Source organism: Bombina bombina, chromosome 4 (genome assembly GCF_027579735.1).
Source record: "Bombina bombina isolate aBomBom1 chromosome 4, aBomBom1.pri, whole genome shotgun sequence".
NCBI classification, from domain to species: domain Eukaryota; kingdom Metazoa; phylum Chordata; class Amphibia; order Anura; family Bombinatoridae; genus Bombina; species Bombina bombina.
The window spans coordinates 192,980,293-193,004,432 of NC_069502.1; the positions used below are offsets into that span (position 1 = coordinate 192,980,293).

Genomic DNA, 24,140 nt, shown 5'->3' on the forward strand with positions numbered 1-24,140 from the left:
ACAAATTTTAATAAGGGTATTGGGTGGTTTAGACTTTAAGTAATACAGATACTAGCTATAAATGAAAACGTACTTTATTATAATGCTTTCAAGGATATTTTGTGCAACAACAAAGTAATGGAATTATAGTAAACTTCTTCAATAAATTATATCATTTGTTAAAAAGAACACATAGCAGAGACCCAAGTGTGTGCATAAAAAAATTGTAAAATACTGTATACATGTTTTGCATTTTATTTCTTATCAAAAAGGTTGAAACTTTGTGGTTTCATTCCATATTATATGCAGCTGATTCTTTTCTATTTTATTTAGCAAATTAGCTACACGGTACAAGGAACAGATAAGGCTAGAGTTTGAAAAAACTAGGAATTGTTCTTCATGTTTCCGCTACAGCAGCGGATTCTATGAAAGGACATGGAAATACTGTTTATATTAGATCACACTTAACGGAACACTAAACCCAAATTTTTTTTCTTTGATGATCCAGATAGAGCATGCAATTTTAAGCAACTTTCTAATTTACTCCTATTATCATTTTGTCTTTGTTCTTTTGATATCTTTATTTGAAATTTGGGGTCAGTATCCGTTTAAGCTTACTAATTGACTATGATATTATTTATGGTATGGAGATCAGTCACAGGGTGAAATTTAATTAATAACAATTAGAGAAAAAAACACAAACATAAACATTATTAAATAAAATATAGCTAGTTTATATTTAAGGTAAATTAACAAATAAATATATATAAATATTTTCTTACTATGAAGTGCTTCAACAACAGTATATGATAAAAGGCAATTAAACCCTGTCTAGGTTGGTAAAGACTAGCAATTGTAAAACGTATGTGATACTGCTTTAAATAAGCATGATTGTTCCCTCATTACACATGATAGGAGGGTGTTTATTACGGATAGGCGAATGTGTTTATATTCGAATTCGAATGTTAGAATGAACGTTATTATCGAAATTTGATTTACATATTCGAATGTTGATAAGAACGAATATTCTTAAAAATCAAATGCTATTTACAGTTTTCGAATGTCACTTTCGAATATGAATGTTTACAATTAAATTGAATGTCCACATTCAAAATTTTGAATTTAACATTTGATTTAACAAATACTATTCAGAAGTTCAATAGTCCATGTGGTAGCAAATTTAGTAAATTGATTCATAATAGATTCAAATATTTCAATTTGAATGTTTATATTTTGAATATTGCATAATTTGAATATTACATTTAAAGAAAGCATTAGAAATACTATTACAAGTATATAAATTCAAATTTTGGAATTCGAATATTGCATAATTTGAATAAAATTATTGCAAAATTTGAATCAAATATTACATTTTAACCCCTTAAGTAGCAGGCATTTCAGACAAAAACTTCCCTAAAAGACCAGAGCATTTTAGCATTTTTGCCATCACTACATTTAAACAGAACATTTTTTTATATTTACCTATCAAAAATATATATGTTGTTTTAGTAGACAACCCAAAGTATTATTATAGGCCCATTTTGGTATATTTCATGCCACCATTTCACCGCCAAATGTGATTAAATAAAAAAAACTTTAACTTTTCACAATTTTAGGTTTCTCACTGAAATTATTTACAAACAGCTTGTGCAATTATGCCGCAAATGGTTGTAAATGCTTCTCTGGGATCCCCTTTGTTCAGAAATAGCAGACATATATGCTTTGGCATTGCTTTTTGGTAAATAGAAAGTCGCTAAATGCCGCTGTGCACCACACTTGTATGCCGAGCAGTGAAGGGGTTAATTAGGTAGCTTATAGGGTTAATTTTAGCATTAGTGTAGAGATCAGCCTCCTACCTGACACATCCCACCCCTTAAGTACTGGTAGAAAGTCTGCCAGTATGAAATAAAAGCCTTTTTTTTAAAAAAAATATATTTGCTGCAGTGTAAGTTTCCCCCTAAACACCCTACCTCCCTGATCCCCCCCAAAAAGCTCTCTAATCCTCCCCCTCTACCTATTTGCCACCATCTTAGGTACTGGCAGGTGTCTGCCAGTACCCAGTTTGCCCATTTTTTTAGTTGTGTAACTGCCCCCCCCTCTTTACTCTACCCCCTCCCAGATCACTTTCAGTTAACGGATCCCACATGGGATCCCCCCTCATTGCCCCTCCTCCCTCCTTTCCCCTTAATGATGCAGTTTTTGGGTGTGTTTTTTAATCCCTGTAGCGTGGCCAAGTGGTCTTACCCACTCCCACCCTCCTCCCGCCTCCTCCAGTGATGGGCCGCCCACCTCTCTTCATCGGTAACTCTGCAAATCTATTTCTGCAGTGCCACACTCGTGGAGCATGCAGAAATAGCGCAATCTCGCTATTTTGAGCAAGATCGCTGTAGTAAGGCGCTGGTCGTTAAGGGGTTAAGAATGCATTCGAAATGCTATTATTACATTAAACAAATGTTAGAATGTTGTACAAATAAATGTGTTAAAATTTGTTTCATTTTTTGACTGTTGCGAAACATTCACCCATCCTTAGTGTTTATGCTGTATTTGTATAATGTTAGATGGGACATGAAGCAAAAAAAAAAATGCATAGCTCAAAGCAACAGATTTATTTTTAGAATGCCATATTGTACATGTTTTATGGCTCAGAACAGTTTCTGACGCACAAACATCAGCCAACACTGGTCTCCATTAGATTTTGACATGTGCAAATTTCAAAACTCAGATGTTTTATTTGCTTTCATAAGACTTTCCAAACCACTGAAAGTGGAACTCTTTTGAACCAATTAAGTCATCTGACAAATGCAGTAGACAATTGATTATTCGACATTGATTAAAACATAAAAATAGGGGGCGGAGTTATGCCGAGCTCTAAAATGGATGCTTGAATCTCCGAGCATCATCCATAACATAACAATGATTAATCTTCACAAACGGCCCTAATCTGCAGCCTAAACTTATGTGAGATAAAGACACCAACACTGACCTAATTGAACAGCTGATAACGGCTCGCGGCACAGAACAGGACACGCAGGAAAACAACTGCTTCATAAGGCCCGATTTGATGGCCCGCTTCGAGGCACCCGGCTATCTCCATACAAGTGACGTTCTGCTTTCAAGGGAGCTTAATATAGAACAGTGAGTCGGAACCTCATGCCATATAGTAAGAGGGAATAAAACTTAAATCCAACACGCTGCAGAACGGCAACATGGAGAAGGTCTGATCCCCTTGCTAAACCACTTACCATGGATGCAAATGACATTTGGGAGCAGTCAGTGGAGCAGTCGCTCGAGAAACACTTTTCTCGAATCCAGCAGCAATTAAGAATTATATTGGAGCTAGTTATTAGGTCACAGGAGACTCTTGAGGTGACTTAGACCCATGTACAACGCTCAGAGCTTGAGCCAACATGTCTGGGCAAGCACGGATACTATGTGGAGACTGCTAGAACCTAGTATCTCTTGTGCTATCAAGCAACCCTCTTACCTGTATGACATGAGAGGAGAGCTGAGGAATCTGAGGTAGCACATAGACCAACATCATATTGAGGAGATGGAGGTTCAGAACACCCTGGGCTTGGCAAGCAACAGATCTCTCTCCTTGTTCACACGACCCGGTAATATCATCCCATGTGAGATACCGGAAAGAGTGCGTTTGGAACTTTCTACTGTAACGTACATAGTAATTATATTTTGGATCTCAACTTGGACAATGATGCACTGATGCAAAACACTCCCTATGTTGTCTATCGCATCTTAAACAAACCAAGGATTGGAGTTGGTTGAGACTTATGCTTTCACATAGCAGCGTGTCCTCATCACAATAAGGACTCAAATATTATATATTTAATTTACAGTCATTTTGGTTAGATAGGTGTGTCTGGGTGTTGAACCAGCTCATACATACTAATTGTATACTTATAACATATACTCCACACGTAGACTCATTCTGACCCCTCCTTAACATTTCAGGGAATTTTTGCTCAAGGTGACCAGATACATGAAGACGCTAGTCTGATCCAAGTTCAGAAGGCTTGTCACCTAACTACCTCACACATAGCTCCCTTTTCCCATGTCTCATATAGTCTTTAACTTATGTATAGTAAATGTATTAGGATGGCCAGGGTCCTCACTGTCTCATACTTAGCCCTTCCCCTCCCCTCCCCCATAATTCATATTTTATGTAATGTGTCATCTGGATATGGTACGTATATTTAGATGGCTTGGCACCTCATAGATTCCTCTTTCTTCATAACCCATATAATGCTTAACATGTGTATATTATTTGCGCTGGGTTGGCTTGTTACCTTGTTGCCCTCTTTTCTCATGTCTTACACCTCATTTGGTGTGTATATGTAAATATATGTATATGTTTGTCTGTATATGTATATAATATATGAGCTCAAATATGCTTTTAGATATGTAAAGGTCAGACATTTGGAGGTAATTGCTCCTCTTTTAAACCCCTAAGGGATTGAATATTGATATATAATCTTCCCTGATAAGCCTTTGTAATGTTAGATATGATGTTACTGAGCTATGTATTTGATAAGGTTGTGCACCATAATACCACTCATATCTGGAGCTACTCCTTATAGTTCTCACTGATACCGTCTTGTTTTAATAATAGAGTTTCCTTGTGCATCTGGAATGTACTGTGGTAATTTCTACATATATAACAGGTGATTACCAAGTCACTATATAGGTAGTCTGAATTGCTATACATATACCTGTTGAAAATTAAACAGGATACAGTCGCACAACAAGAGGCATCAGAGGGGCTGAAGTTAAAAGAAAAACTCTTTATTGAAGCAACATTAAAACCAGGGTACAAGGCAGGCAAACACCCTGACTAGTTTCGTGCTCTCTTGAGCACTAAATCATAGGACATGTTTGCTGGGCGCAGACTCTCTATTTAAAGGGAGAAAACATCCACTAATTGAATAATTAAAAAGACAATACAATTGTACATAAAAAAATTAGAAAAATTACATTCACAATATCGGTAAGAAGAACTGCAGAATTAGAAACATCATAGACAATATAAGAGAGTGATAATTATATGGTAATGGTACATACAATATGATAATGTTGTTAGTTATAATGTCTCTACATATAACTAAACCCAGTATACAGGTGGCCCTCGTTTTACAACGGTTCAATTTACACCGTTTCAGAATAACAACCTTTTTTTCCAGTCATGTGACTGCTATTGAAAAGCATTGAGAAGCAGTGCATTTATTAAAATAGCCAGTAGGTGGAGCTGTCCTCTTGTGTTGCAGAAAAGCCAAGCAAGCTGAAATTAATCAGTTTAACCAGACCTGAGCTATCAAGCAGATTTCAATGGAACAAGATCTTCCTGTCTATAACTCAGTCCAAATTGGAATGCATAGAAAGAACTGTTTGTAGAAAAATGCAAGTGAAGTCTGTGTTGTGTGAATATTTTATTAGGTTTATAATGCTGTTTAGCAAATGTTTTTGTTCATTTAACTTAGTTTAATTATATATTCTGTGTTGTGTGATTATTTTATTAGGTTTTTAATGCTTTCTAGCATTTAAAGTCTTAATTTCAAAGCTTTAAAAATAATGTATTAGGTGTTACTTATGACAATTTTGAGAGGTGCCTGGAACCTATCTCCCTCACTTGCCATTGACTTACATTATAAAGTGGGTTTCATTTTACAACGGTTTCGATTTACAACCATTCCTTCTGGAACCTAACCCCGGCGTAAACTGGGGGCTACCTGTATTTCCCTAGTTCCATATCTCCCTCACTTTATCCCTACTATAAATCTATAGCTGAGTCAAACTAAGTCCTGACAGAGGCCCTTGCTATCTACTATTCCCCAAACAATATCGGTACATTAGGCTCTGAAAGTGCATTTTTCATTAACATTTTATTTGCGTACACTTCTTAGTGATTTGAGCAATATTTTATAACTTTTTTATTAAACAAAGACATGATTATAGACCCCATGTACAAAAATGGGGACGGACAAGGTATTTGACTTGGGAACCAGTCCAACTCCCTTGCAATGAACAGGAAGTTGATATGTACACCTGCTCCTCACATGTACTATTGCTTGCTGACTTCTTGGTGAAACACTGCCCCCTGCTATCGCCGACTAATTGTACAAGAGCAGGCTTATCAATTACTCCAAATTAATGTTGACCCTTACATTTTGGAAAGCAGAGTCGCATAAGTGAGCAAGGCCCTGCAAAGGCTTGGAAGACACATTCCCTGCATTGTAGATTGAATTCTGTTTAGTAAAATGAGAACATAATGAAGACAAAAATCAAAATTCACCTTGCAAAACAAAATGGAGTGGATCTTGAAATAGAGAAATCCCCAAATCTTGAAAATTCTGGTACTAACTGTATTTTCATACTGAATGAGAAGCTGTTAGGGTTGTCAATGCAAAGTCTCTGGCAAGTTTACACTGTTAAAGGGACAGTCTAGTCAAAATTAAACTTTCATGATTCAGATAGGACGTGTAATTTTAAACAACTTTACAATTGACTTCTATTATCTAATTTGCTCAATTCTTTAGATATCCTTTGTTTAAGAAATAGCAATGCACATATCTGAGCCAATCACACAAGGCCTCTATGTGCAGCAACCAATAAGCAGCTACTGAGCATATCTAGATATGCTTTTCAGCAAGTGATATCAAGAGAATGAAGCAAATTAGATAATAGAAGTAAATTAGAAAGTTGTTTAAAATTACATGTTCTTTCTAAATCATGAAAGAAAAAATGTGGGTTTCATGTCCCTTTAAGTCATGGAAAAGCATTATAGAACTGTTATGTTAGGATCCCCTTCAAGAAGCATGATTACCAGTATGGGGCCTGGAGAGTTGCACTAAGGCACTTATACTCGGGCAATTTTTTAAAAAGATTTTAGGAAAAGAGCAGTTTGAGTGGAGACTGGTTTGAGATTGTTGAGATTGCTAAGGGATAAAAAATGTAAAATAAAATGCTCTGTTATATTGCATATAACTAATGCAAGTGTCTTAAATGCATAGAAATAGTGCTTGTAATTTTAAGACACATTTTAATTCAGTTCTGTTATCAAATTTTCTTTGTTCTCTTGGTATCCTTTTGCTGAAAACCATATGTATATAACCTCAGCAGTAGCAATGCACTACTGGGAGCTAGCCAATGACAAGAAATAAATGTGTGGTAAGCAGCTAGCTCCCAGTAGTGCATTGCTGCTGATGATATGTACAAACAGTATTTAGCAAAGGATATCAAGAGAACAAAAAACATTTGATAATAGAACTGAATTAAAATGTGTCTTAAAAATGACATGTTCTGCCTGAATCATGAACGTTTATATTGGGTATCCTATCCCTTTAAGTAAGATATGAACATATCCTGTATCTTATGTCAGTAAGGCTACAGAGGTCAGAGTAATTGAACTGGCTCCAAGTTGGTTTCTTGAATAATGGAAAAACTTCTGCTAGTTCTATATAACTATTCCCTCACAACGGACTAAAAATCAGCTAGTGATATTTAACATTTTGTATTTTATACTCTTCATATTTTATTTAGTTGTTTAGCTAATTTATCTATTTAAATATATAGTAAAAAGATACCATAAAAATGCAAAAACTAGGTTGTCTCATGGATTGTAATTGTCTTAAATTTGAAATCCAAAATTAAATCTGCGCAAAGAGTTCTAGCTAAAAGAAAAAAAATCCACTATGTGAAGCTACCTGCCTGCATTCAGAACATGTATGCAATACACTTTTAGAAGATGAACCCAATCTATCTTATCAGCATGCTAAAGGCTGCCTATGAGCTGTTTCCTATGCTTCCCAACAAACTCCTAAAGAACTGGAGAGAAAGATAAGGGTTATTCTTCCTCTTTTGAGAATATATACAATTGTTTAAAAAAAGCAGATAATCCTGGCAGATAGCCACCACCACTTTAAGAAAAACTGTAGAATTGCACCCCTGTTTCCTGGCCGATAACTGCAGACGTTGGCTTCAGGTGCCAGGGGCATTACACACAATAAAAATAACAAACAATATTTCGGTCTTGAAACCGGCTTTTATCAATGCTCAAGTTATTTAAGAAAATGACAAGCCAAGTTACTGGGTGAAAAGCTTTAAAACCCTTTTCCTGGGAGGTTGGTAACCAACCAATCCCGACGCTTTGCGTCGTATACCCCTCCCCTAGCACCATCCCCTAGCACTGTTTCATATGTTATCATGATCACATGCCACCACTTTCATAGTTTATTGGCAACACTTTTTCATTATGTTTTAATTTAAAATGGTTCTACTCTTAAAGGGACAGTAAACACCTTGAGATTGTTATATAAACTGTTTAATTAAGCGTAGTAAAACCAATTTTTCAATATACATTAATTATTTATTTTGATTCCTTTTCATGTAATTTAGCTATAAAAAATTCATACTATATACATCTTAAGGCTAACCCTGCAACATATATTTCCATAATTGGCCTAAAATAATTGCAAAACAAAGCCCTTTATTCTAACATAATGACTGTGGCTAGCCTTGTCTTCTGTGCACACAAGCCTGGATTGACTCCTCCAAATAAAGCAAGTAGTGGTGGAGTTTAATTTAAAAAACTGTTGTAGCAAACAAGATTGTAATTTGTTATAAAAATGTTTAGACTTGGCTAATATGTTATTCTATAACAAGACAACAGAAATTATGTTTAGTGTCCCTTTAACAGGTCTTGTTCATCAGATCACAATCAAAATTCGTATTACTTAATGATACAGTTACAAGGCCTTTTCCAAATTTCACTGTTAAAAGGATTTGATAAATCACAGACAACAATTTTAAACTTATTTTTGACTTATTGAGTACCCTAAATGTTTTCAAATGTAACATTTTGTTTTCAAATGTAACATTTTGTTTTGTGCATGGGCAGAACACTTTGAAATTTTACAGCTCTATTTGATGACATTAGGAAGCAACATTGAATGCACATTCATTAACAAAACAAGGATATTCATCTAATTTCCACAAAACAAATATCCAAACGAATGCAGCACAAAAAGTTAAAGAAAAAAATGAATAATGACGAATTCATCAGTATTTATTAGTTTCTTTTAGTTTAACTACTTACCTTTAGCCGAAGAGCCGCGCTTATTTTGTCCTCTTCTTCACAGAGCCACAGACGCGCTAATAGGTGGCTCCCAGGGCCATTACTAAAACAGAAGGTCCTTTACAGCAGACCCTGGTAGCCATCTTGCTAAACCTCCTATTAGTGTGCCCAGGGCTCTATGAAGAAAGATCAGGATTAGCAAGGTTTTCCAGCACGCTAAAGGTATTTTATGCTATCATTAAAGTTTTTCACCTATAGCAAAGGAATATATACATTCAGTTCATCAAAACAAATGTAAACGTTCCACAAATGGTCTGTATTCATTGTGTTAAAAACTAGACTATATTGAATAGTACAGGGACCGAATATTCAAAAAACTATTTTTTTAATATTAATAGTGAAAGATTTGGCCAAACTGAATTTTTTGTCCACACCTCTAATTTTAATATTGTTTTATCAATATGGTCTAGATCAGTATACTCAGAAGATGAGAGCTTTGGCATCTCTGCCCATGTCAGGAATTCAACCTGTTGATGGTTTTATAAATGGGCTTTATCGCCTTTATTCAACTTTTAAATTTTGGGTTCAGTGGTTTTAAAATTGATTGACTATATATGCATTTAAATATTTACTAAAAAATGACAACTAATATAGACTTGTTTTTTAATCACAATCTAAATTTTTGATACAACATATTTACAAGCTCATATTTCAAATTTCAACGCTAAATTTGATAAACCTCAGACAACACTTTTTGACGTATTTTGACTTATTGAGTACCCCAAAAAGTTTTTAAATGGAAACATTTTTCTGCATAGGCTAAGCACTCTGAAATGACCCTGCCATACTGGATAACATAGGGAAGCAACATCATTAAACAAACACAAAGCCTGTCTACTCAAGCAAAGTTACGAAACTAATAATAAACAGCTTTACACTAATATAAATTAGCCAAATGAATAACCCAACAAACACACATGGTCACTATACTGATAATGTCTTTGTTTAAATCCCTAAGTTTGATATCATATTTAGACAGGGGTGGAGGCAGATCTTAGAGCTTATCTGATGGAGAAGACACAGTAGAGTTCCAAGTAGTATAGTAGTAGCAGTCTAGGTAAATTTGCAGTATGTCATCCTACAACAAAACCAACAATGTAACTTTATTACACAACAATAAAAGTGTCCCTATAAGGAAGAATTTTCACTAAATAAGATAAACAAAACTACTGTTTTAGGAATGCATGACAACCACTAAATGCAAGATGAAACAAATATAATTTGCTAACTATCTGCTGTAATTTAATGGTTTCCATTACTAGTGGCTTCAAATTTATCATTGGGTCACTGTTATTAAATATTTTGTTGTTGGGGAAAAAAAAATTAATATAAATTTGAGTTTGTGATACTGGGGAGACTGGAGCTTTGGAATTTATATTCCCATCCTTTCATTGAGCCCTCATCACCTTTTTGATAGTCCTACGTTAGTTGCATTAGAACTTAAAAACCATATATACAAATAATTTAAGAAAAAGGCAACTATTTTAGGCAAACTAGATATAATAAAGAATATATCATTGTTCATTGTAGCTATACCTTATTACCAAGAAATAAAATAAATATTATAAAATCAATTAGAAGCTATGTTTGGATATCAAAGAAATATTCTCTTGTAGAGACACAAACTACACATAAGATACAAGTTGATTTTGTTTTCAGAATTGCTTTAATTTATAAAAAACATATTTTGTCAAGTCTTTGATTTATTTTATAAAAAACAAACAAAATAAAAACAATTTTTGTTGTTTGATCTTACCTAGAGGGAGCCGAAGAAATGACGGGGCTTCCTTGAAATAATAAACCGTAATAGTGACTTCATCTCCAGCATTCCGCAATAAGTGAACCTGAAATTATACAAAGTATGCCTTGTTAAACAACATGTTCCCGTGTCATGAAGAATATGACAACAAAAAGTGTTTCTCTGCAGTAATTAGGTTTGTTAAAATAAAAAGAAAGACATATTTTGAAATGCTTTTGACTCACATTCTCAAGGAAATTACAATCTTACAATATTTTATTCTAAAACACAAATGGCTTGAATTGTTAGAAGCTTGCAAACCGTTTCTTTCAACTACAAAGTATCAAAATATCAATCTTTTCTGACCATCAACTTAAAATCTTGAAAAAAGAATTGACAGTTTTTTAATATGTAATAGTGTTGTTGATAACTTTTTTTAATATTATTTGTATTATTTCCTATATTTATGAGAATAAAAATAGAAAGTAGCATTGAATATGAAATGTATTTTTAAAACAATGTACAGGAATGCCTCAGGAACCACTTTTGGCTCATTCAAGAAAAATGTCTGCTGCCCAAATTGTTCCTTTTTTCTATTTTTTTTTTTAACGTTTATCTTATTGTGTATGTCCATTTAATATTTTAATAAATACAAATGCTTTCTGGCTTAAAAAGATTTAGCTCATATCAAACTTTGGGAGTGTAAAAGTTGCAAACAACAAAGACATCGTCGTCTGAAAATTGACTGATTTACTTGTTTTAAAGTTGTAAAATGTTTATTATAAAATTAACTAAAACTATATAAAATTGTTAAGTATGCATGTAGGGCAAATCTAGAAATTACATTTTGGGGGAGGGGACAAACACTTACTCTGCAGAACTCAATGCAGGGGTCAGGAAATTGGGGACTGTACAACTCAGTACTATGACCCTATTTAATCCTATAATATAAAAGGCCAAGTCTGTTTGTCCGAAGCTGTCATACGCAGTAGAGATAGCATGAGGACAAACACACCTGGCCTTAGAGTCTACCTGATCTGCTGCGGCACAGTGATGGTGGGTGTGAGCGGGCGTGACCGGGGTGTGAGCGGGCGTGGCCAACATAAGCAGGGTGTGGATAGACGTGGCGGTTGGGCGCGGTCGCAAGCGAAAGAGAGAAAGAGAGATAGAGGGGAAGGAGATAGAAAGAGAGGGGGAGAGAGCAAAAGAGATGGGAAAGAGCTAAAGAGAGGGTAAGAGAGAGCAAAAGAGAGGGGAAAGAGCAAAAAAGAGGGGGAGAGAGCAAAAGAGAGGGGAAAGAGCAAAAGAGAGGGAAGAGAGAGGGGGAGAGAGAGAGCAAAAGAGAGGGAAGAGAGAGAGCAAAAGAAGAGAGGAGGGAGCGAGAGGGGGAGAGAGGGGGGAGAGAGATCAATAGAGAGGAAGGAGAGAGATCAATAGTGGGGAGGGGAGGGGAGAGAGAGAGGGGGGAGAGAGATCAAATGAGAGGGATGGAGAGAGAGAGCAAAAGAGAGGGGAGAGAGACAGAGCAAAAGAGAGGGGGAGAGAGAGTACAAAAGAGAGGGGGAGAGAGAGAGCGCAAAAGAGAGGGGGAGAGAGAGCACAAAAGAGAGGGGACAGAGTGCACAAAAGAGAGGGGGAGAGAGAAAGCAAAAGAGAGGAGGAGAGAGAGAGCGCAAAAGAGAGGGGGAGAGAGAGAGCGCAAAAGAGAGGGGGGAGAGAGAGCGTAAAAGAGAGGGGGAGAGAGCGCAAAAGAGAGGGGGAGAAAGAGAGCACAAAAGAGAGGGGGAGAGAGCAAAAGAGAGGGAAGAGAGAGAGAAAAAGAAGAGAGGAGGGAGCGAGAGGGGGAGAGAGGGGGGAGAGAGAGATCAATAGAGAGGAAGGAGAGAGAGCAATAGTGGGGAGGGGAGTGGAGGGGAGAGAGAGAGGGGGGAGAGAGAGCAAATGAGAGGGATGGAGAGAGAGAGCAAAAGAGAGGGGAGAGAGACAGAGCAAAAGAGAGGGGGAGAGAGAGTACAAAAGAGAGGGGGAGAGAGAGACCGCAAAAGAGAGGGGGAGAGAGAGCACAAAAGAGAGGGGAGAGAGAGAGCGCAAAAGATAGGGGGGAGAGAGAGCGTAAAAGAGAGGGGGGAGAGAGCGCAAAAGAGAGAGGGGAGAGAGAGAGCGCAAAAGAGAGGGGGAGAAAGAGAGCACAAAAGAGAGGGGGAGAGAGCAAAAGAGAGGGGGGAGAGAGAGCAAAAGAGAGGGTGGAGAGAGCAAAAGAGAGGGGGAAGAGAGCAAAAGAGAGGGGGGAGAGAGAGAGCAAAAGAGAGGGGGAGAGAGAGAGCAAAAGAGAGGGGGAGAGAGCAAAAATGAGGTGGTAGAGAGAGAGCAAAAGAGAGGTAAAGTGAGAGAGCGCAAACGAGAGGTGGAGCAAGAGAGCGCAAAAGAGAGGGGGAGATAGCACAGGAGAGAGAGGGGAGAGAGAGAGAGCAAAAGAGAGGGGGAGAGAGAGAGCACAAAAGAGAGTGGGGAGAGAGCGCAAAAGAGAAAGGGGAGAGAGAGAGCGCAAAAGAAAGGAGGAGAGAGCACAAAAGAGAGGGGAGGGAGAGAGCGTAAAAGAGAGGGGAGAGAGAGAGTGCAAAAGAGAGGGGAGAGAGAGAGTGCAAAAGAGAGGGGGAGAAAGAGCAAAAGAGAGGGGGAGAGGGAGCAAAAGAGAGGGGAAAGAGCAAAAGAGAGGGGAGAGCGAGCACAAGAGAGGGGAGAGAGAGCAAAAGAGAAGGGGGAGGGAGAGAGCAAAAGAGAGGGAGGAGAAAGAGCAAAAGAGAGGGGGGAGAGAGAGCAAAAGAGAGGTGGAGTGAGAGAGCGCAAAAGAGAGGGGAGAGAGAGCAAAATAGATGGGGATAGAGACAGCAAAAGAGAGGGGGAGGGAGAGAGAGCAAGGGGTGGGACCGATGTACTGCAAAAAATGGCCCATGTGAATGGGCTTTAGGACTAGTTTGGTATATTTGGCAAAGATTTATTTTGTATTTTTCTTTAATAATGTAACATAATTGGAACATTGTCTTTTTCTCTTTAAAATAGAACAGAGATAACTTGTTAATATTATGTCCCTTCATTTAGATAACTCCTGTGAAAAGTAATTCTTCCTTTAGCATTTTTACATATATTTACCAATTTTAGTATAAGAAAAACAGATTTTTCTACTATATTGTATTCATAGTTTGGGTGATTTAAGACATTCAGACATACATGTATCTCATGAATTTGAATGGTATAAAAAAATATAAGCCATCTGACTTTAAAGGGACATGAAACATATTTTTCTTTTCTTTCGAGATTCAGAGAGAGCATGCAATTTTAAACAAATTTACAATTTATTTCTATTATCTAATTAGTTTCATTGTCTTAGTATCCTTTGTTTAAAAAAAGATCTAGATAGGCTCAGGAGATTCTGATTGGTGGCTGCACATGTATGCCTCATGTTATTGGCTCACCCATGTGCATTGCTGTTTCTTCAACAAAAGATAGTAAGAGAAGGAAGCAAAATACATAATAGACGTAAACTGGAAAGTTGTTTAAAATCATATTCTCTATCTTAATTGTGAAAGAAATAAAATCGCGTTCCATGCCTCTTTAATACAGTGTTATTCTACAACAAGCCCCAATGAATTCAGACAAGGATAATTTTTTTCTTAATTACAGAGTTTTGCTCAATGGTCAATATTTTAAAAGGTAAATATTGCTAAAAAAATGTATGGTGTTGCATTGACAATAGGATTAATAGAATGAGATGCTATACTTCAGAATATGTTGCTTTAAAATTGTTTTAGACAGATGTAATTATCTTTTTTTTTTAATAATTAGTTGATATGGTCTAGTTTTTACTTTTTCTCATTAGTAACTTATGACATACTTTTAACTCAATTATAATATCTCTTGGATGGTTATACCACTTAAGCACTGTATGTATCCATGTTAATTTTTATGTTAATGAAGCTATCAAACAGCACTTAATTATCAAAAGTGTGAATATGAATCACTAGCTAATCAGTGGAAATCATGTCCCTTGCTTTTTAATATGTAGAATAACTAATATGTTTTGACAGATTAATTAATATGTTAAAAGTGCATTTTAGTTTTCTTTAAACAGCAATCTTAAAAAGGCTAAAAATAATATATTTCTTTTACCTGTATTAATATCTTTAGCCCTCGGTATGAAGACAAGATTTAATTATGTTCACCAGGAAATGTAGCTGTTTAACCTTATGACATTTGTAATATACACATTGTAATAATTATGAAGAGATATAACAGAAATGATCTATAAACAAATAACTATAAAAATGGTCAGGTTTCAGGAAATTATGTTACACTTTGTTTACTTGGTAGTATCACCATAGTTTAATTGTTCTATGTTAAAGGAATTTTAATGCTGTCTATAACTTCAAATTAGCTGATTTTCTAATCAGAAAGCTGAAATTAAAGATATCAGTTTTGTATCTGATGATATAATTTAATAATAAACATTATGCTATGAGTTCATTTTATCAGAATTACAGCAGAAATGTACTGACAATTTTCATCAAGTTTTACTGGTAGATTAAAGAACAGATCTTTAAAGGGACACTGAACCCAATTTTTTTCTTTCGTGATTCAGATAGAGCATGACATTTTTTTTTTAAATTGTTTATTTATATTTCCAACAATGAGTACAGTCAAATAAATTTCCACCTTTACATACCACACAAGGTCAGGTGTCACAGAAACAGAAAAGCATGAGACACAAAATGAACAAAAAAAAGATTACTTTTCCATGAGTGAATTAACTGGCAGAAAAAAAAATACTCTCATATAGCAAAAATTGTACAAAGTGTTGGACTTTTACAGAGCTAAATGAAACACCATATATCATACCCACATACTAACCATTCATGCAACAAAACACAACACAAGGAGAGAGAAAAAAAAAGGGGGGGGGGGGGAACCCACTAATTTCTCACTCAGTAATTTCAATCTTCCAGTTATCCTATATCCCACCAACACAGTTCACCTTATATTTCTCTGTAGTTAGTTATCCATGAATGTGGAAAAAGATCTAGGGCTACAAGGTCCATAAAAGAGCTTGAGGACAGAAATGGGGTCAGAATAGCTTTTTGTATAGCTAAGGGGTAAGATTTGATAATTGGTAGCCATCCTGCCATAAAAGTTTTTATTCTCTTTTCTGATGTAGTTTTTAGATGAGCTGATTCATATATAATTTGGGTTTGAATCTCCTGCAGGATCTGGGGTAATCCAGGAGCTGCAGAAGCTTTCCAGTGTTTGAGAATTTGATATCTGACAGCTAGGATAATGGTATTTAAGATGTGGACATGAAAGCCCCTATTGCCAGCAACATCTAACCAGATTATCTCATCGAGTGATAATGTGATAGTTGTCTTGTACTGTATATTGAACCAATATTCCATCTTACGCCATAGTAGTATAATTTTTGGGCAATACCAAAACATATGTAAAGTATCAGCCTTAGGTTTATTGCAGCGGGGACAAGCCCCGTTGCAGATAGAATGAAACTTAGCTAATCTTATGGGGGATATATAGTAATTATTAATAAGTTTTAAATGAGATTCTCTCCAACTCCTAGGAATTTCACATTTTTTTACATTTATCATGCTACATTTAATTTTACCAAGATCAATTAAAGGGAAAGAGGAGGTCCAAGATAAAGTCAATTTGTCTAAAAACATTAATGTTTGTTTGGAGAGCATAATATCATACATAAGAGAAATGGACGAGTTTCCTGATGCAAATTTTTGAAAACATAAATTGAGATCCGACCATGCATTCAATTTACTCATATCCCACTTTCGTGTATTAATAAAATGGCGCACCTGTAGATAGGCGAAGAAATTAGATCTAGCTAACTGAAAATGTTGAGAGGGGATCCCAAAGGAGATTAGTTGCCCGTCTTGAGGAAGGATCTGATAAATGTATTTGAGCTCTTTTTCAGCCAAGTCTCTAAATACTGATTGTTTAAGCCCTGGAGAAAATTGAGGATTTCCCCTAATCGGTAAGAATGCCGAAAATGTAAAATCTACTTCCAATATTGTACAGCACTTCTGCCAAGCCGCCACAATATTTCTGATAGAGATTAGAGAAAATACCTTATTTGGTAAAAGTTGTAGAGGACAATGTAATATTGCTTTTAAAGCACAAGGAGAAACCATATAAGTCTCCATCTCTAGAGATGACACTAACTCCTTTTCAACGATCCAATCCACCGCCGTTTTAATTAGACAAACCCAATTATATAATTTAAAGTTAGGAAAAGCAAGGCCTGCTGCTTCAAAGTTTTGCATGAGTCTATCTAGAGAGATACACGATTTCCTGTTATTCCAAATAAATTTGGAACAGCAGGAATATAATTTACGCAAATCCTTACTAAGAATAAAGAGCGGAAGATTCTGAAGGGGATAAAGTAAGCGAGGAAAAATAAATGTCTTTATTAGATTAACGCGAGCCGTAATGGATAGTGGGAATGCCGTCCATAACTCCAGGTCCGATTTAACCTTTAGAAATAGTGGCGAGAGATTAAGCCGATACCAGTTTTTCGGATTTTTATGTAATATTATACCTAAATATGTAATTGCTTCAACCTCTTTAAATGGATGGTCTTGTAAACTATTTCTGGATTTATTAATCCACATAAGTTCACTTTTATTAAAATTGATTTTGTAGCCCGCAAATGAACTGAACTCATCTAAACATTGTAATGCAGCTGGAATTGAGTAAGATGAATTCTTTAAAAATAACAGTAAATCGTCTGCGTACAGCAGGATCTTAAGAGTATAGGAGCCCATACTGATTCCCTCTAAAACATTTCTTAGACCAATAGCTAAGGGTTCCAATGCCAGGTTAAATAGGAGGGGAGACAACGGGCAGCCCTGCCTTGTTCCACAACCTAGGATGATTTTTTGAGAGAGATGACCATTAACATAGAGCATGAAATTTTAAGCAACTTTCTAATTTACTCCTATTATCAAATTTTTTTCATTCTCTTGGTATATTTATTTGAAATGCAAGAATGTAAGTTTAGATGCCGGCCCATTTTTGGTGAACAACCCGGGATGTCCTTGCTGATTGGTGGATAAATTCATCCACCAATAAAAAAGTGATGTCCAGAGTTCTGAACCAAGAATAAAAGCTTAGATGCCTTCTTTTTCAAATAAAGATAGTAAGAAAACAAAGAAAAATGTATAATAGGAGTAAATTAGAAAGTTACTTAAAATTGCATACTCTATCTGAATCACAAAAGAAAACATTTGGGTTCAGTGTCCCTTTAATACCCATAATGGTCATATAGATGCATCATTTTTACAGCTTAACTGGATATGAAACTCAAAACAATGGTTTTGTGATTCAGACAGAGCATATAATTTTGAAAACGTTTCTAATTTACTTCTATTAACAAACATACTTTTTTTCCATGGTATTCTGAAGCACAACATAGCAGGAAATAGTACTGCCATCCAGTGCTCTTGTAAATGGATACACATTCTTGCAAAACAGCTGCCATATAGTGCTCCACAAATAAACTGGTTCCTAAGCATACGTCCCTGCTTTCCAACATAAAATATCAAAAGAATGATTAAAAATTGATAATAGAAGTGAATTAGAATGTTGTGTAAAATTGCACACTCTATCTGAATCACAAAAGAAAATATTTGGGTTGTATATCCCTTTAATGTTTGTGAGCTATGCTGGGTTACTCTTTCCTCTTTGGCAGCTATGAGGCTGTTGACTTTCCTAAAGGATGGTTGTTCTTGAAATATTTGTATTTATTTATTTATTTTACTTTGAGGAAGCCTGTGTGCCATAGCTTGTTAATGCATGTCTTTAACTGTACATAAACTTGTGCTTAGCATACAGTGGCCCATTACTGGCACACAAATGATGTGAACATAACCAAAACCTTGTTGGAGAATGAACTATGCATTGCTCATTTAAACAACATTGCAGGATTTATTCAAAATGCACAATTTCTTCTAGATCTAACTCCTGTTTATACTACAAATATTAATAATAAAAAGCACAGTATCTCCATAGTGCAACCTATAGCCACCCACACTTTTATCTACAATAGCTTTCTAACCAGAAGCACCTTGTCACCTAGAGTTTTATTTAGCCATGCACTGGGTGGGCTGTATCAGCATTCTGTGTGGGAGAAAGGCTTTAGCAATCTGGTAAGATCAATAGATGCATTTCTGCAGTCAGGGAAAACGACTTAGATGCTACATATAGCCCAATAATTATCACTGGTACTCTGTTCCATAGGTACTACATAGTTTGGGGGTTTCCAGCCCTTTCACTTGGTACTTAACAACTACAATTTAGGAACTTGGGCTCCAAATTATTTTCTAGATTCCCCTAAGCATCTCTCTTATGTTCTCCCCTCAAGAAAAAAAAATTGTAGCTATTTTTTCAAAATGTATTACTGTCTCTTTAAGAGAACCGTTAGATTCACTATGCAGTTATGATAACCTGTCTTTTCTTCAGATTGTTGCCTGTACATCGTTACAGCGGTTATCTCTGCCACTTCCTTTTGGTGCATTTTCTCTGAGGCATCCTACAGACTTTTTCTCCACTGCTAGCCTGAAATTTAACCCTTCCTCTCCCATGAGGTTGTGATTACCCCCATAAGAGCTGCTAAGTGGGTGTAAAATGTTAGCATAATTAATTTTTGGGGCCTTAATTTCTACCTTAAATGGGTTGATAGGCATATTTAATGGTTGTTCATTGTATTATTTTAATTTAATAAAATTGTTCTCTACATTGTGCTTTTAAGACTGTACTTTAATATATGCTCAATTTTGCTTTATTTTTCTTAGTCATTTCTTTACACCGGCCCCAATTAATAAGTCTGAGTCATTAGAGGGAACCTCCATGGATTATAATGCAGCTCATATGACAAATTCTGTTCATTTTCCCTTTTTGTTTTGCAAAACTGTTCCAGTGGACCACATTAACCAGCTATGTGCTAATTGTGTTCCACGTTTCCAATTTCCAAGCTATAATTCTGTTAGTTTGCCTGTTAGATATATAATGCAGATTCTTGTCTATATGACTCTAGGGGAGATCACTTATTTTTCACCTGAGTTTAAAAATACCTTACAGAAAACTATGACAGAGCTGTTAGCGGCAATTCCTAGACCATGGAAGCGCAAACCTAAATCTGGAAATTTACCTCATCCTCACTTCACTAACAAGGGACTGAGCATCTAGTTCTGTTACCACTCAGTTTACAATCCTCTGACTCTGATGAGTCCCTTTCTGAGTCTTCTGAGGGTAAATTCTCCTCAGATGATCCTGAACCGGTAACTGAAACAGAGCCTGATTCCACCTTCAGATTTAGAGTGGATCATATAAGTTTCCTTCTACAGGAAGTTCTGAACACCTTAGAAATGTCAGAACAGAATTCAGAAATTACAAAACCTGTAAATAAGTTAAATCAGGTTTTCAAAGCTCCGCTAAAAGTTCCTAAGGTGTTTGAAACTCCAGACTTGGTTACAGACTGTATTGCTAAGTAATGGAAGAAACCAGGCGTTCCTTATACTCCTTCTAACAGGTTGAAGAAAATGTATCCTCTTTCAGAAAATAATCTGACAACCTGGGAGGTGGTCCCTAAAGTGCATGGAGCTATTTGCACTCTAGCTAGATGCACACCTATCCCCATGGAGGATAGTTCCTCATTTAAGGAACCAATGGTCCGAAAATCTGAGTCTTTACTAAGAAAATTATTTTCTCAAACAGCTCTTCAGCTTAGACCTGCAGTTTCAATTACTTGTGTGGCCACTGCAGCATCCTTTTTGTGTAATTCTCTTTCTCAGCTGCTTCCAGAACAGTCATCTGAGGATATTTGTAAATTAATCAAGGTCCTTAAAGGGATACTAAACCAAAACATTTTCTTTAATGATTCCAATAGAGCATGCAATTTTAAGCAACTTTCTAATTTACTCCTATTATCAAATTTTGTTTGTTATCTTGCTATCTTTATTTAAAAAGCAGGTATGTAAAGCTTAGGAGCCGGCCCATTTTTGTTTCAGAACCTGGGTTACGCTTGCTTACTGGTGGCTAAAAAGTTGCCACCAATAAGCAGGCGCCATCTAGGCTGCTGAACCTAAAATGCGACGGCTCCTTAGTTTTACATTCCTGCTTTTAAAACAAAAACAGCAAGAGAATTAAGAAAAATTAATAAAAGGAGTAAATTAGAAAGTTGCTTAAAATTGCATGCTCCATCTGAATCATGAAATAAAAAAATTGGGTTTAGTATCCCTTTAAGATGTCCAATAACTTCATGTGAGATGCAGTTTTTGACATCATTAAAATGTATGTTAAAAATATGTCCATTGCTGTTCTGCTAAGGAGAGCTTTATGGCTTAAATCCTGGTCAGCTGTTATTGTCTCTAAGAATAGACTTTTGTCAAGTCCCTTTGAGGGAAAATTGCTTTTTGGATCAGAGTTAGGGTAGATTTACTAAATGTTGAGCAGACATGATTCGCTGTCTGCATTTATCATTGCACAAGCATTTCTAGTGATCGGATCAGGATGATTTCAATCCGCCACCTAAAATGTGTCAGACAGGTTAAGGAGCAGCGGTCTTATGACAGCAGCTTCTTAACTTCCATTTCAGGTGAGCCTAAAATGATGGTCCTCTAAAGCAGCATCCACTGCTTAATAAATGGAGCCCTTAGACTCTATCATTAAAACTATTACTGAAGGTCCACAGGACAAGAAGTCTAAGGGAAGATTTAAGAAACTTATCGTTCGCATTCCTTTCGCTCTGCCAGAGATCAGAAGTATCCAAAAAATGTAAAGAAAAATTTGTAGAGAGGGGCTATGATGCTAATATGATAGAGAGAGAAATAGAATATGCCAAAAAGAAAAATAGAAGATAAATTGTATATAAGGAAAATAAAAATAAAACTAAGAAAGGCTATGAACCCTCAATCCTATTTATCACACAATACAATAGCAATCACAGGATGGTGGAGAAAATCATGAGGAAACATTGGAGTATACTGAAATTTGATGATCAATTAAAAAATATAGTAGGAGATAGACCAAAAATAATTTATAGAAAAGCGAGCAATTTAAAAAATAGATTAGCCCCAAAAGAAATAAAGTAAAAAAGAAAATATGGAAAAAGATTTATTCGGAAAGGAAATAAAAGGTTTCTTTCTTTGTTTTGCCTGTAAAAGCTTGCAGACACTCAGAGAAACTGAAGAAATTCCATTCAAACATTACGGGTAGAGAATATGAAATAAAGGATCTTATACAATGTATGGAAAGGAATATAATTTACTTAATTGACTGCAGCTGTGGGAAACAGTATGTAGGAGAGTCGACAAGACCAGTTAGAGAAAGAGTTAGGGAACATATCCTCTCCATAGAAAATGCTCATGAAGACAGGAATAAGGAATAAGGATTTACCAATTCCGAAATATTTTGTGAAATACAATAATAGTAATCTAATTTTTTTTTTTTTTAAATATACAGCAATTGCAAAATTGAATCCTAATTGGAGAGGAGTAAATGTGGATAAATAATTATTGAAAGTGGAGCTAAAATGGATATATGAATTAGAGACTATATACCCGAAGAGCTTAAAGATAGAATTCAGTATAACTCCTTTTTTACACTAAAAAATAAAAAATAATAAATCAAACCTTTTATATTAATTTTTCATATTAATTTTAATATTAATTTTAACATTATCCAATTGGCTTTTGTATCAATAATTCTTTATACTTACTAACAACTATCCTTTCCTTACATCAATCTTTCTATATCAATTATTTTTAAATCAATCAATTTTATATAATTTTTTTAATATCAACGTTTTTATGGATTCCTTATACTGACTCATATTATGATTGTTCTAGACAGACAGAAAACAGGTCTTGAGACACATAGCCAATAGATAAATTCTACTCATCTGGATATAATGACTGGTATCATATAACCTCTTTAAGATTTTTATAACATTTATATAAAAATTTGGTTATGTATTTCCATAGGTTTTAGGCTTTCAATTCTAAATGTTTTTATTTACATAATGGTTCTTTAATTATCTAAATGTTTATAAAAGTGCTCTCATTAAATTTCTCTTTTTTAATAGATCTTCTCTTTTTTTTCCGTAAAACATATAATAATGAATTTATTAGTTAAATCCAATGTCTATAATGTGTATTCTTTAGTAGGATATTATTATTAGGATATGAATGTTTACTCTTTGAATTTGTACCTTTTGTCCCTCAGATAAATTTACATAACTGTGTTCTTATAAATATAGAGCTAAATATAGGGAGGGTACGTATTATAATAACTTTTGATAAGTGAGACCTGTAATGTGATCATTACTGTGGAGATTTATGTGATCTAATTATTGAGAAGTACAATGGTAACGTCAATCCTCAATCAATCAGAATCGTAGGTTGGGACTTAAATAGTGGCACAGAAGAAGGAAAGTTATGTACTGCTTGAGAAAGGCTGTGAGATCAGCCGAAACACATAGCAGGTGATCAATGAAGAGTAACTAGAATACCTTTCACTAAATCAATGCACGCTGTAAGCATGGGAGCTAACATTGGATCGAGACACACACCATACTTGTCCCAGGCTCTCAACAGGGAAGAGGTTTCTATTCCAACCTCTTAATTGTTCCAAAGAAGGAGGACACCTACCATCTCATTCTAGACCTAAAGACCCTAAACAAATTTGTCTGAATTCTTTCATTCAAGATGCATACAATCTGTATAATTTTGCTCCTGGTTCAAGAAGGTTGATTTATGACAACCATAGATTTGAAGGATACTTATCTACACATCCCAATTCACAAAGACCTTTTTCTAACACCTGAGATCTCATATCTTTGAGAATTTATCACAATATTTATATTTATTTATATAAAATAATAAGTTATTATGATTGTAAGTGATGTGTTGTGACACTTTTTGTTTCACGTAACAGCCAACCAGAGCTCTGAGGTTGCGATAATATATATATATATATATATATATATATATATATATAAATACATACATACAATTATATATATATATATATATATATATATATATATATATATATATATATACATACAATTTTATATATTTATCATTAGAAAAGGGTGAAGAAAGGGGATTTAAGTGACTGTGAACATGCTGATCTACTGGGATTTTCACGCACAACCATCTCTAGGGTTTACAGAGAATGGTCCAAAAAAGAGAAAATATCCAGTGA

At 35.3% G+C, this 24,140-nt stretch overlaps 1 protein-coding gene across 1 annotated transcript in view; it reads right to left on the reverse strand.

The window, feature by feature from the left end:
- The window catches only part of SNTG2 (syntrophin gamma 2), an 804,523-nt gene that overhangs the window by 554,147 nt on the left and 226,236 nt on the right, over positions 1 to 24,140 (reverse strand). The window contains 1 exon segment of the mRNA XM_053711340.1: positions 10,881 to 10,968. Coding sequence (XP_053567315.1) covers positions 10,881 to 10,968 — 88 coding nt within the window.